Source organism: Tachyglossus aculeatus, chromosome 2, assembly GCF_015852505.1.
Source record: "Tachyglossus aculeatus isolate mTacAcu1 chromosome 2, mTacAcu1.pri, whole genome shotgun sequence".
NCBI classification, from domain to species: domain Eukaryota; kingdom Metazoa; phylum Chordata; class Mammalia; order Monotremata; family Tachyglossidae; genus Tachyglossus; species Tachyglossus aculeatus.
The window spans coordinates 166,537,985-166,550,367 of record NC_052067.1 but is presented as its reverse complement, the minus strand read 5'-3'; the positions used below and the strand labels follow the sequence as shown (position 1 = coordinate 166,550,367).

The following is a 12,383-nucleotide window of genomic DNA, read 5'->3' as shown; positions in this document are numbered from 1 at the left end:
CTGTGAGCTCATCACCTTGTAACCCTCCAAGCGCTTAGAACAGTGCTTTGCACATAGTAAGTGCTTAATAAATGCTATCATTATTATTATTATTATTACCGTCAGTCAGTCAATCGTATTTATTGAGTGCTTATAGCATGCAGAGTGCTGTACTTAGTCAATCGTATTTATTGAGTGCTTATAGCATGCAGAGTGCTGTACTAAGCACTTTGGAGAGTACAGTACAACAATAAACAGACATATTTCCTGCCCACAGCAAGCTTGCAGTCTAGAGGGGGAGACAGACATTAATATGAATAGGCAGCTGGCCTAGGGAAAATAGCATGGACCTGGGAATCAGAGGACCTGTTTTCTACTCCTGGCTGTACCACCTGTCCGCTGTGTGACCTTGGGCAAGTCACTTAACTTCTCTGGGCCTCCGTTCCCTCATCTGTAAAATGGGGATGAAGACTGTGAGTCCCACGTGGGACAACCTGATTACCTTGTATCTACCCCAGCGCTTAGAACAGTGCCTTGCACATAGTAAGCGCTTAACAAATACCAACATTATTATTATTATTACTTAACCTCTCTATGCAGGTGTCCCCACTTTATCCACTTTGCAGATTGTCTCTCCCATTAGGGAGAGATGCCTTGCTTCTCTGTTGTATTGCATTCTCCCAGGCATATAATACAGTGCTGCGCACACATTAAACACTCAGTCAATCAGTAGTATTTGATGTGTGCAGAGCACTGTACTAAACGCTTGGGAGGATACCACAGCGTTGGTAGGCATGTTTCCTGCTCTCAAGGAGTTTACAGTTTAGAGGGGAAGAGAAGCAGTATGGCTTAGTGGATAGAGCCCAGGCCTGGAAGTCAGAGGGTCCTGGGTTCTAATCCAGACTCCGCCACTTGTCTGCTGTGTAACCTTGGGTGAGTCACTTCACTTCTCTGTGCCTCAGTTCCCTCATCTGTAAAATGGGATTGAGACTGTGAGCCCCATGTCAGACAGGGACTGTGTCCAACCTGATTACCTTGTATCCACCCCAGTGCTTACTACAGTGCCTGGCACTGTGCTTAACAAATACCATTATTATTATTATTATTATTATTATATCAATGAATCAATTGTATTGAGCGCTTACCGTGTGCAGAGCACTGTACTAAGCGCTTGGGAAGTACAAGTTGGCAACATATAGAGACGGTCCCTACCCAACAGTGGGCTCACAGTCTAGACATTATATATGAATAAGTTGTGGATATGTAGTTAAGGGCTGTTGGACTGATTGATTACTTGTTTTGTACTTTCCAAGTTCTTAGCACAGAGCAATAATAATAATTATGGTATCTGTTAAGTGCTTAGTCTGTGCCAGGCGCTGCAGTAAGAGCTAGGGTGGTTACAAGGTCATCGGATTGGACCCAATCCCTACCCCATGGAGGGCTCAAAGTCTCGATCCCCATTTTCCAGATGAGGGAATGGAGGCCTAGAGAAGCGAAATGACTTGCTTCGGGTCAGAGAAGCAGTGTGGCTCAGTGGAAAGAGCCCGGGCTTTGGAGTCAGAGGTCGTGGGTTCAAATCCCAGCTCCACCAATTGTCAGCTGTGTGACTTTGGGTGAGTCACTTCACTTCTCTGTGCCTCAGTTACCTCATCTGTAAAATGGGGATGAAGACTGTGAGCCCCCCCGTGGGACAACCTGGTCATCTTGTAACCTCCCCAGCGCTTAGAACAGTGCTTTGCACATAGTAAGTGCTTAATAAATGCCATTATTATTATTATTATGCAGCAGGCAAGTGGTGGAGCAGGGATTAGAACCTGTGACCTTCTGTCTCCCAGGCCCGTGCTCTGGCCACTGGGCCATGCTGCTTCCCACAACCACTGGAAATTTAGTAAATGTTCTTCTCCTACAACTTGGGGGTTATATAGGGACCAGCTTTCCCTGTCTTAGACTGTGAGCTCCTGATAGAACAGGAGCTGTTTCTCTGATTATTTTGCCTCTACCCATGCTTAGTAGAGTGCTTGGCGAATAACTCCTCCTCTAGACTGTAAGCTCACTGTGGGCAGGGAACTTGTCTGCAACATTGTTCTGTTGTCCTCTCCCAAGCACTTAGTACAGCGCCCTTCACACAGTAAGCGCTCCATACGAATGATTGACCGAGGGCAGGAAATGTGTTCCAACTCCGTCGTATCGTCCTCTCCCAGATGCTTCGTACGGTGCTCTGAGCACAGTATGCACTCAATAAATATTACTGATGGCTCGCCGGGGACACGATAAGCACTTAAGAAAACCCAGCATTCAATGCTCGGTCAGTAACCCTCCAATGGCCATTTTGCCGCTAGGTGCCCGGGCCTGTCAGAGAGGCCCCAGACCGGGGAGACGTTTCCTGTTCCTGCCACAATGGATCATCTGGCCCCCAGGGTGAGTGTTCAGGACACCTTCCCTCCCATTCCCCTCCTTCCCCTTCTTCCTCCTTTCCCTCCTGCTCCATCCTTCCCTCCTCTCACCCCTCCTCCTCCTTTTCCCCCTTCCTCCTCCTCTTCCCCCTTCCTCCTCCTCTTCCCCCTTCCTCCTCCTCTTTCCCTCCTCCTCTTCTCCCCTTCATCTCATCCCCCCTCCTCATTGCTCCTCCTCATCTCTCCTCCTCATCCCCCCTCCCCCTCCTCCTCTTCCCCCTTTTCCTCCTCCTCGTCCCCCTTCCTCCTCCTCCTCTTCCCCCCTTCCTCCTCCTCCTCTTCCCCCCTTCCTCCTCCTCCTCTTCCCCCTTCCTCCTCCTCCTCTTCCCCCTTCCTCCTCCTCCTCCTCTTCCCCCTTCCTCCTCCTCCTCTTCCGCCTTCCTCCTCCTCCTCTTCCCCTTCCTTCTCCTCTTCCCCTTCCTCCTCCTCTTCCTCCTCCTCTTCCCCCTTCCTCCTCCTCCTCTTCCCCTTCCTCCTCCTCCTCTTCCCCCTTCCTCCTCCTCCTCTTCCCCCTTCCTCCTTCTCCTCTTCCCCCTTCCTCCTCCTCTTCCCCCTTTCTCCTCCTCTTCCCCCTTCCTCCTCCTCTTCCCCCTTCCTCCTTCTCCTCTTCCCCCTTCCTCCTTCTCTTTCCCTCCTCCTCTTCTCCCCTCCATCTCATCCCCCCTCCTCATTGCTCCTCCTCATCTCTCCTCCTCATCCCCCCTCCTCATTCCTACTCCTCATCTCTCCTCCTCATCTCCCCTCCTCCTCTTCCCTCTCCTCCTCCTCCCCCTCCTCCCCATCACCCCTCCTCCACACCCTCCTTTTCCTCCTCCCTCTTTTCCCCCTCTACCCCCTCCTCCACTCCTCCTCCTCCTGTTCTCATCTTCTCCCCTCCTCTTCTTCTCCTCCCCCTCCACCTCCTCCCCATTTGTGAAAGAAAACTGTCATTTTGCAGATTCTTTTATTGCTAGAATTTCAATAGCTGTTTGGACCAGTGGAAAGAACACAGAGCTGGGAGTGAGGAGACCTCGGTTCTTAATTGACCTCTACATTTCCCTGATGTGTGACTTTGGACAAACTGCTTAACTTCTCAGTGCCTTGGTTTCCTTATCTGTAAAAAATGGGATAAGATAACCGTCTGTGGGACAGTGTCTGATCCACTTATGTTGTATTTACCTCAGGTCTTAGTGCAAGGTTTGGCTTATAGTAAACAGGAGAGAAGTAGCCTGGTCTATCGAGCCCAGGCCTGGACACTAATCCCAGCTCTGCCACTTATCTGCTGTGTGACCTTGGGAAAATCATGTCACTTTTCTGTGCCTCATTTCCCTCATCTGTAAAATGGGGATAAAGACTGAACCCCATATGGAAGAGGGACTGTGTCCCACCTGACTAGCTTGTAACAATAATAATAATAATAATAATAATGGCATTAATTAAGTGCTTACTAGGTGCAAAGCACTGTTTTAAGCTCTGGGGAGGTTACGAGGTCATCAGGTTGTCCCACAGGGGGCTCACAGTCTTCATCCCCATTTTACAGATGAGGTAACTAAGGCACAGAGAAGATAAATGACTTGCCCAAAGTCACACAGCTGACAATAGACAGAGCCAGGATTTGAACCCATGAACTCTGACTCCAAAGCCCGGGCTCTTTCCACTGAGCCATACTGCTTCTCAGTATCCACCTTAGTGCTTAGAACAGTGCCTGTCACATAGTAAGAGCTTAATGAATACCATTAACAAACAACAACAAATACCATTATTATTTTCATTTTTCTTATTGTCTCCTCTTCAACCATTTTTTTTTAAATATCTCTGGTTGCTTCTTCTCTCAGGATGTCTTTCCAGATAGCATTTTTGTTCTGCACATCTCCTCATCCACAACTTCTTTTAATTTTTTTTTGACCACCGGAAAAAAAATTAGGTATTACTCTATCACCTCTTCTGTGGATTCCCTCTGCCCCACCCACTCTGTCCTCATTTGCCCAGGGACAAAAGCAAATCAGCTAGCCCCAAATTTCCATTTGAATCTGTGACCTGGGCTAATATTTGAATGACTCAAACGGGGTGATCTTATCAGGATGGGCTAGTCTCACCCCCTTAAACAGCAGTTCTTCATCACATAGGTAAGACATATGCTTGGACTTCTCTCTAACTTGCCGGTCCTCTTCATCTTTAATCGTCCACAATGGACCAGCGATGAAGTGTTGCTTCTTGAATTTATTTCTGTTAATGTCTGGCTCCCCCTCTAGACTGTAAGCTCGCTGTGGGTAGGGAATGGGTCTGTTTCTTGTACTTTCTCAAGAGCTTAGTTCAGTGCTTTGCTCACAATAAGTGCTCAATAAATATGATTGAATGAATGAATGAATTACCTCAAACCTCCCTAAGCTAGGCCTTTGGTCTAAAGTTTTTCTGCATGGGGCTGGGCTAGCGACAAGGAGAGCCATCTGGAGCATTGTACTCTGTATTATACTCTCCTAAGCAGTTAGTACAGTGCTCTGCACACAGTAAACCTGTATATATGTTTGTACATATTTATTACTCTATTTATTTTACTTGTACATATCTATTCTATTTATTTTATTTTGTTAGTATGTTTGGTTTTGTTCTCTGTCTCCCCGTTTTAGACTGTGAGCCCACTGCTGGGTAGGGACTGTCTCTATATGTTACCAACTTGTACTTCCCAAGCGCTTAGTACAGTAAGCGCTCAATAAATACGATTGATGATGATGATGATGAGTAAATGCTAAATAAATATAATTGATCAGAAGCAGACTTCAAGTACTGGGCCATCTTTAATAATAATTATAATATCATTTGTTAAACACTTACTATGTGCAAAGCACTGTTCTAAGCACTGGGGAGGATACAAGGTGATCAGGTTGTCCCACGTGGGGCTCACAGTCTTCGTCCCCATTTTACAGATGAGGTAACTGAGGCTCAGAGAAGTTACGTGACTTGCTCAAAGTCACATAGCTGACAACTGGCAGAGCTGGGATCAAACACCTGCTTGTGAGCAGGGATCGTGTCTAACAATCTGCCATATTGTGCTCTTCCAATCCCATAGTAAAGTGCTCTGCACATGGTAAACATTCAGTAAATGCTATTAATTTTGATTGCCAGTTTTCTCTTGGATTTTGTATCCTAATCATCCCGAGTGTTGAGGCACTAGATCAAAGCCAAATGAAACCTCCTTTGTTCCCTCCTGATGGTCTCAAAGGGGGTAAGCTCCTTCTGTAGACTGTACGTTCATTGTGGGCAGAGAATGTGTCTGTTTATTGTTCTATTGTATTCTCCCAAGCGCTTAGTATAGTGCTTTGCACACAGTAAGCGCTCCACAAATACAGTTGACTGACTGAGCTAGAAAATCCCCTGGACCCAGGAGATGGAAATCCGTCGAGCCTTCCAAAGCAAATTTTTAGTTTTTGACTGTGGGGGTGGAGGCAGGGGGATAGTCTTTATTTTGGATCTTTTGGGGAGATGGAGTATCCCGACAGGAATGAAAGATTTGACCTCAGGCTACCGGAAGGAGAACCTATGAGAAGATGACTCTAGTACTAGTGGCTTACTCAGTGCCAATCAATCAATTGTATTTCTTCATTTATTCAATCGTATTTATTGAGTGCTAACTGTGTGCAGAGCACTGCACTATGTGCTTGGGAGAGGACAATACATCAATAATAGATACATTCCCTGCCCACAACAAGCTGACAGTCTAGAGAGAGGGAGACAGACATGAATATAAATAAATAAAATTAAAGATATGTACGTAAGTGCTATTGGGTTGGGAGTGGCGGGAGGGACAAGAAAAGGGAGAAAGTCAAGGAGATGCAGATGGGAGTGGGGGCTGAGGAAAGTAGGGGGTTTAGTCAGGGAAGGCCTCTTGGAGGAGATGTGCGTTCAATAAAGCTTTGAGGGCGGGGAGAGTAATTGTCTTTCGGATTTGAGGAGGGAGGGCATTCTAGGCCGGAGGCAGGTTGTGGGCCAGGGGTCAGTGGCAAGACGGATGAGATGGATGCCCAGTGAGAAGGTTAGCAACACCAGAGGAGCAAAGCATGTGGGCTGGGTTGTAGTAGAATAGTGAGATGTAAGGTAGGAGGGGGCAAGGGGATGGAGGGCTTTAAAGCCAATGGTGAGGAGCTTTTGTTTGATACAGAGGTTGATGGGCAACCACTGGAGATTTTTGAGGAGGGAGGTGACATGCCCTGAATGTTCCTGTGGAAAGACAGTCCGAGCAGTGGAGTGAAGTACGGACTGGCGGGGGGAGAGGCAGGAGGTTGGGAGGTCAGAAAGGAGGCTGATGCAGTCATCCAGGAGGGATAGGATGAGTGATTGTATTAACGTGGTAAGCACTTTCTATGTGTCAAGCATTGTTCTAAGCACTGGGGTAGATACCAACTAATCAGATTGGACATAGTCTCTCTGTCCCTCTTGGGTCTCACACTCTTAATTCCCATTTCCAGTTGAGGGAACTGAGGCACAGAGAAGTGAAGTGGTGTGCTCAGAGTCACACAGCAGAGAAGTGGCGGGGCCCGGATTAGAACCCAGGTCATTCATTCATTCAATCAATCGTATTTATTGAGCCCTTACTGTGTACAAAGCACTATACTGCTTGGGAAATCCAAGTTGGCAACATACAGAGACGGTCCCTAAGCAACAGCGGGCTCACAGTCTAGAAGGGGGAGACAGACAACAAAACAAAACATATGAATATATTAACAAGACTCCCAGGCCTGGGCTCTATCTGTTAGGCCAAGCTGCTTCTCTGGGAGATATAGTTGAGTATAAGAACATTTAAGTAAGTGCTGTGGTATTGGGTTGATTATCAAACTACTTAAGGGGAACACAGCCAAGAGCATGGTCAAAGCGAAGAGGATGTCAGACGTAGGGGAAAAAGAGGAGTTGGTTAGGGAGGACATTTGGACATTTGATAGTCACCCCAATCCCACGGCACTTATGTATATATCTTTCAATTCTATATTATAGATTACTTATTCATTTTAATGTCTGTCTCCCCTTCTAGACACTAAGCTCGTTAGGAGCAGGGAACATGTCTGCTTATTCTGCTGTACTGTACTCTTCCAAGTGCTTAGTATAATCAATCAATCAATCAATCAATCGTATTTATTGAGCGCTTACTATGTGCAGAGCACTGTACTAAGCGCTTGGGAAGTACAAATTGGCAACACATAGAGATAGTCCCTACCCAACAGTGGGCTCACAGTCTAAAAGGGGGAGACAGAGAACAGAACCAAACATACCAACAAAGTATAATGCTCTGCACATAGTAAGCACTCAATAAATACCACTGATTGAGAAAAGGGAGATGTGTCTTTTAGACTGTGAGCCCACTGTTGGGTAGGGACTGTCTCTATATGTTGCCAATTTGTACTTCCCAAGCGCTTAGTACAGTGCTCTGCACATAGTAAGTGCTCAATAAATACGACTGATGATGATGTGATGTCAGGAGGGTTTTGAAAGTGGGGAGAATGATGAACTGTCAGATATGAAGGGACAGGACGTGGACATGAGGTTGGCGGTGAGATCGAAGAGATGGAGGGACAGAGAGTAGGTGGGTGTTTAGAGGAGTGGGAGCACGGGCTTTGGAGTCAGAGGTCATGGGTTCAAATCCCGGCTCTGCCAATTGTCAGCTGTGTGACTTTGGGCAAGTCACTTAACTTCTATGTGCCTGTTACCTCATCTGTAAAATGGGGATGAAGACTGTGAGCCCCACGTGGGACAACCTGATTACCTTGTAACCTCCCCAGCGCTTAGAACAGTGCTTTGCACATAGTAAGTGCTTAATAAATAAATGCCATTATTAGATGAACAGAGTTAGGAAGGAGGAAGAGAGTTGATTGCCTTAAAGCTGATGGTAAGGGGCTTCTATTTGATGTGGAGGAGGGTGGGCAACCACTGGAGATTCGTGGGGAGACGTGGATTGAATGTTTGAGAAAAATGATCCAGGCAGCAGAATGAATTATGGATTAGACTGGGGAGAGACAGGAGGCAGGGAGGTCAGCGAGGAGGCTGGTTGCTCAGTCAATCAGTGGTATTTATTGAGCACTTAATGGGGGCATAGCACTGTAGTAAGAACTTGGGAGAGTACAACCCAATGGAGTTGGTAGACATGCTCCCTGCCCACAGCGAGCTCACGGTCTTAGAGGATGCAATAGCTGAGGCAGATAATGATGAGTGCTTGGATCAGTGGAGTAGCAGTTTGGATAATAATAGTAATAATTGTGGTATTTGTTAAGCATTTACTATGTGCCAGGTATTGTACTACTAATAATAATTGTGGTATTAAGCATTTACTACGTGCCAGGTATTGTACTAAGCTCTGGGGTGGATACAAGCAAATTGGATAAGGTGCAGTCCCTGTCCCATATGGCGCTCACAACTTCTTTCCCCATTTTACAGATGAGGTAACAGAGGCACAGAGAAGTGAAGTAACTTGTCCAAGGCCACACAGCAGACAAGTCGTTAGAGAGGAAAGGTCAGGTTCTAGAGATCTCGTAAAGATAGAACCAACAGGATTCTGTGACAGACTGAGTGTGTGGGTTGATGAGTCGGGGATCACGCTAAGATCACGGGTATGTGAGAGTAGGAGGGTGGCAGGGTTGTCAACAGTGAAAGGAAAGTGAGGGGGGAGAACAGGGTTTGGATGGGAAAAATAAGGAATTGCGTATTGGGCATGTTTAGTTGAAGGTGTCGGTGGGACATCCAAGAAGGAGAAATGGTGAGACTGCTTGAAAAAAGAGAGAAGTTAAGGCTGGAGAGGTAAATTTGGGAATCGTCCTTATAGAGATGGTGGTTGCTTGAACACACGGGGAAGGAAGCATTGCAAAAAAGCACTTAGTACAGTGCTCTGCACACAGTAAGCGCTCAATAAATACGATTGATTGATTGAAAAAAGCAAGCAGGTCAAGATGGCCATTAGGGAGGGGGCAATTGCTTTGGCCAGGAGACAAGGAATGGGGTCAGAAGCACTGACAGAGCAGGTAGAATTTGTATAGTTCCAGTCTCAGTACAATACCTGTCACATAGTAAGCACTTAACAAATATTATTATTATCATTATCAATTTGAGAGGAGGATAATTGTGAGAAACAGTGTGGCTCCGAGTATCGGCCTGAGAGTCAGAAGGACCTGGGTTCTAATCCCAGCTCTGCCACTTTTGCTGGGTGGCCTTGGGTAAGTCACTTCTCTGTGCTCAGTTACCTCACCTGTAAAATGGGGATTAAGACTGGGAGCCCAATATGGAACTTGGACCGTAACCAATCTGATTAGCTTGTCTTGACCCCACTGCTTAGTTCATGTCTGCCACACAGTAAGCTCTGAACAAATACCATAAAAAGATAAAATAAGAGGCAAGGGCTCTCCTCTTGAGATACTGCTGGAAAGGATGGAACAGTCAAAGAGGGATAATAATAATAATGATAATGGCATTTGTTAAGCGCTTACTATGTCCAGAGCACTGTTTGATAGCAGGGAATGTCTGTTTATTGGTAGAGAAGCAGCATGGCTCAATGGAAAGAGCACGAGCTTGGGAGTCAGAGGTCATGGGTTCAAATCCCAGCTCCGCCAATTGTCAGCTGTGTGACTTTGGGCAAGTCACTTCACTTCTTTGGGCTTCAGTTACCTCATCCGTAAAATGAAGACTGTGTGCCCCACATGAGACAACCTGATCACCTTGTATCCTCTCCAGCGCTTAGAACAGTGCTTTGCACATAGTAAGTGCTTAACAAATGCCATTATTAATATTATTATTATCCTCTCCCAAATGCTTAGTACAGTGCTCTGCAAAAAGTGCTCAATACGTATGATTGAATGAATGGGGCAGGAAGAGGATGGGATTTGTAGAGAAGCAGGAAAAATTGGGAGGTAACCAAGCCTAATCATTATCATTGTCATCATCAATGGTATTTATTGAGCACTTACTGTGTGCTGAGCATTCATTCAATCATATTTATTGAGCGCTTACTGTGTGCAGACCACTGTACTGTACTAAGCCCTTGGGAGAGTACAACAGAACTATATTACAGATACATTCTCTGCCCACAAAGTTCTTCCATTCTAGAAAGGGAGACAGACTGTAATATAAATAATTTATAATATTGAATTGATAGATGTGTTCCTAAGTGTTGTGGATGCCAAATACATACCGAGCCCCAGGATTCCTGGCCAGAAGCCCCCCAAATTAACTCCTTTTAAGGGTCCCAGAATTTTTACGCTTCTGTGAGTTGGACCACCATCACCCCTTAATAATAATAATAACAATGTTGGCATTTGTTAAGTGCTTACTATGTGCAAAGCACTGTTCTAAGCACTGGGGAGGGGTTACAAGGTGATCAGGTTGTCCCACGTGGGGCTCACAGTCTTCATCCCCATTTTACAGATGAGGTAACTGAGGTTCAGAGAAGTTAAGTGACTTGCCCAAAGTCACACAGCTCACAAGTGGTGGAACCGGGACTTGAACCCATGGCCTCTGACTCCAAAGCCCGGGCTCTTTCCACTGAGCCACGCTGTATCGCTCCCTCCAAAGCGCTTAGTACAGTGCTCCACGTGTAGTAAACGCTCCGTTCAATGGTATTTATTGAGTGCTTACTGTGTGCAGGGCACTGAACTAAGCGCTTGGGAGAAATCCAAATTGGGATAAATGCAATAAATCCTATCGCAAGAATGAATGAGGAAATGAAGTCTGAAATGGCTGACATGAACAATAAGCACAGCAGGTAGGGGAGAGGAAGGAGAAGTATTTTTCCTGGAGGCATGAAAAGTCCGAACTAGAACAGGAGAGGAGGAAACTGAGATGGAAGAGATCAGCCTGATGTCTAGATTTCCACCAACATGGCTCCATAACCCCTCCGCCCCAAGACAGTAAGTTCATCGTGGGCCGGGAAAGTATCTGTTTATTGCTGCATTGTACTCTCCAAAACGCTTAGTCCAGTGCTCTGCACACAGTAATCGCTCAGTAAATACAATTGAATGAATAAAAGAATGATCAGAGGAAGGGTACTGGGGAGATAATCCAGGGTCGTGGCAGAGCGGAAAGAGCAGGCTTGGGTAGGGACTGTCTCTACATGTTGCCAACTTGTACTTCCCAAGCGCTTAGTACAGTGCTCTGCACACAGTAAGCGCTCAATAAATACGACTGAATGAATTTGGGTTCTAATCCCAGCTCCGCCACTAGTCTGCTGCGTGACCTTGGGCAAGCCACTTAACTTCTCTGTGACTCAGTTACCTCATCTGGAAAATGGGAATGAAGACCGTGAGCCCCGCGTGGGACGGGGACTGTGTCCAGCCTGATTGGCTTGTATCTACCCCAGCTCTTAGAACAGTGCTTTGTACATAGTATGTGCTTAACAAATGTCACAATTATTTCCCTCTAGACTGTAAGCTTGTTGTGGGCAGTGGGTGTGTCCATTTATTGTACTTTTCCAAGGGGAATGAGGGAATGAAGTTCGGTGGAGAAAGTAGTTTAAGGGCATGGATTTGTGTGTCGAGGAAATAGTTTGGGTATAATAATTATGGTATTGGTTGAATGCTTACTATCAATCAATCAAGCAAGCAATTGTATTTATTGAGCGCTTACTGTGTGCAGAGCACTGTACTAAGCGCTTGGGAAGTACAAGTTGGCAACATATAGAGACAGTCCCTAGCCCACTGTTGGGTAGGGACCATCTCTATATGTTGCCAACTTGTACTTCCCAAGCACTTAGTACAGTGCTCTGCACACAGTAAGTGCTTAATAAATATGATTGAATGAATGAATGAATACTATATTCTTGGCACTGTACTAAGCACTGGGATGGATAAAAGCAAATCCGGTTGGACTCAGTCCCCATCCCACGTGGGGGCTCAGTCTCAATCCCCATTTTCCAGATGAGGTAACCGAGGCCCAGAGAAGTGAAGTGACTTGCCCAAAGTCACCCAGTTGACAGTTGGCAGAGTTGGAATTAAAACCCATGGC

At 46.1% G+C, this 12,383-nt stretch overlaps 1 protein-coding gene across 1 annotated transcript in view; it reads left to right on the top strand.

The window, feature by feature from the left end:
* Positions 1-12,383, top strand: part of IRAG2 (inositol 1,4,5-triphosphate receptor associated 2) — a 224,946-nt gene that overhangs the window by 135,378 nt on the left and 77,185 nt on the right. Inside the window, exon 19 of the mRNA XM_038771719.1 lies at positions 2,319-2,397. Coding sequence (XP_038627647.1) covers positions 2,319-2,397 — 79 coding nt within the window. The remainder of the gene's footprint in view (positions 1-2,318; positions 2,398-12,383) is intronic.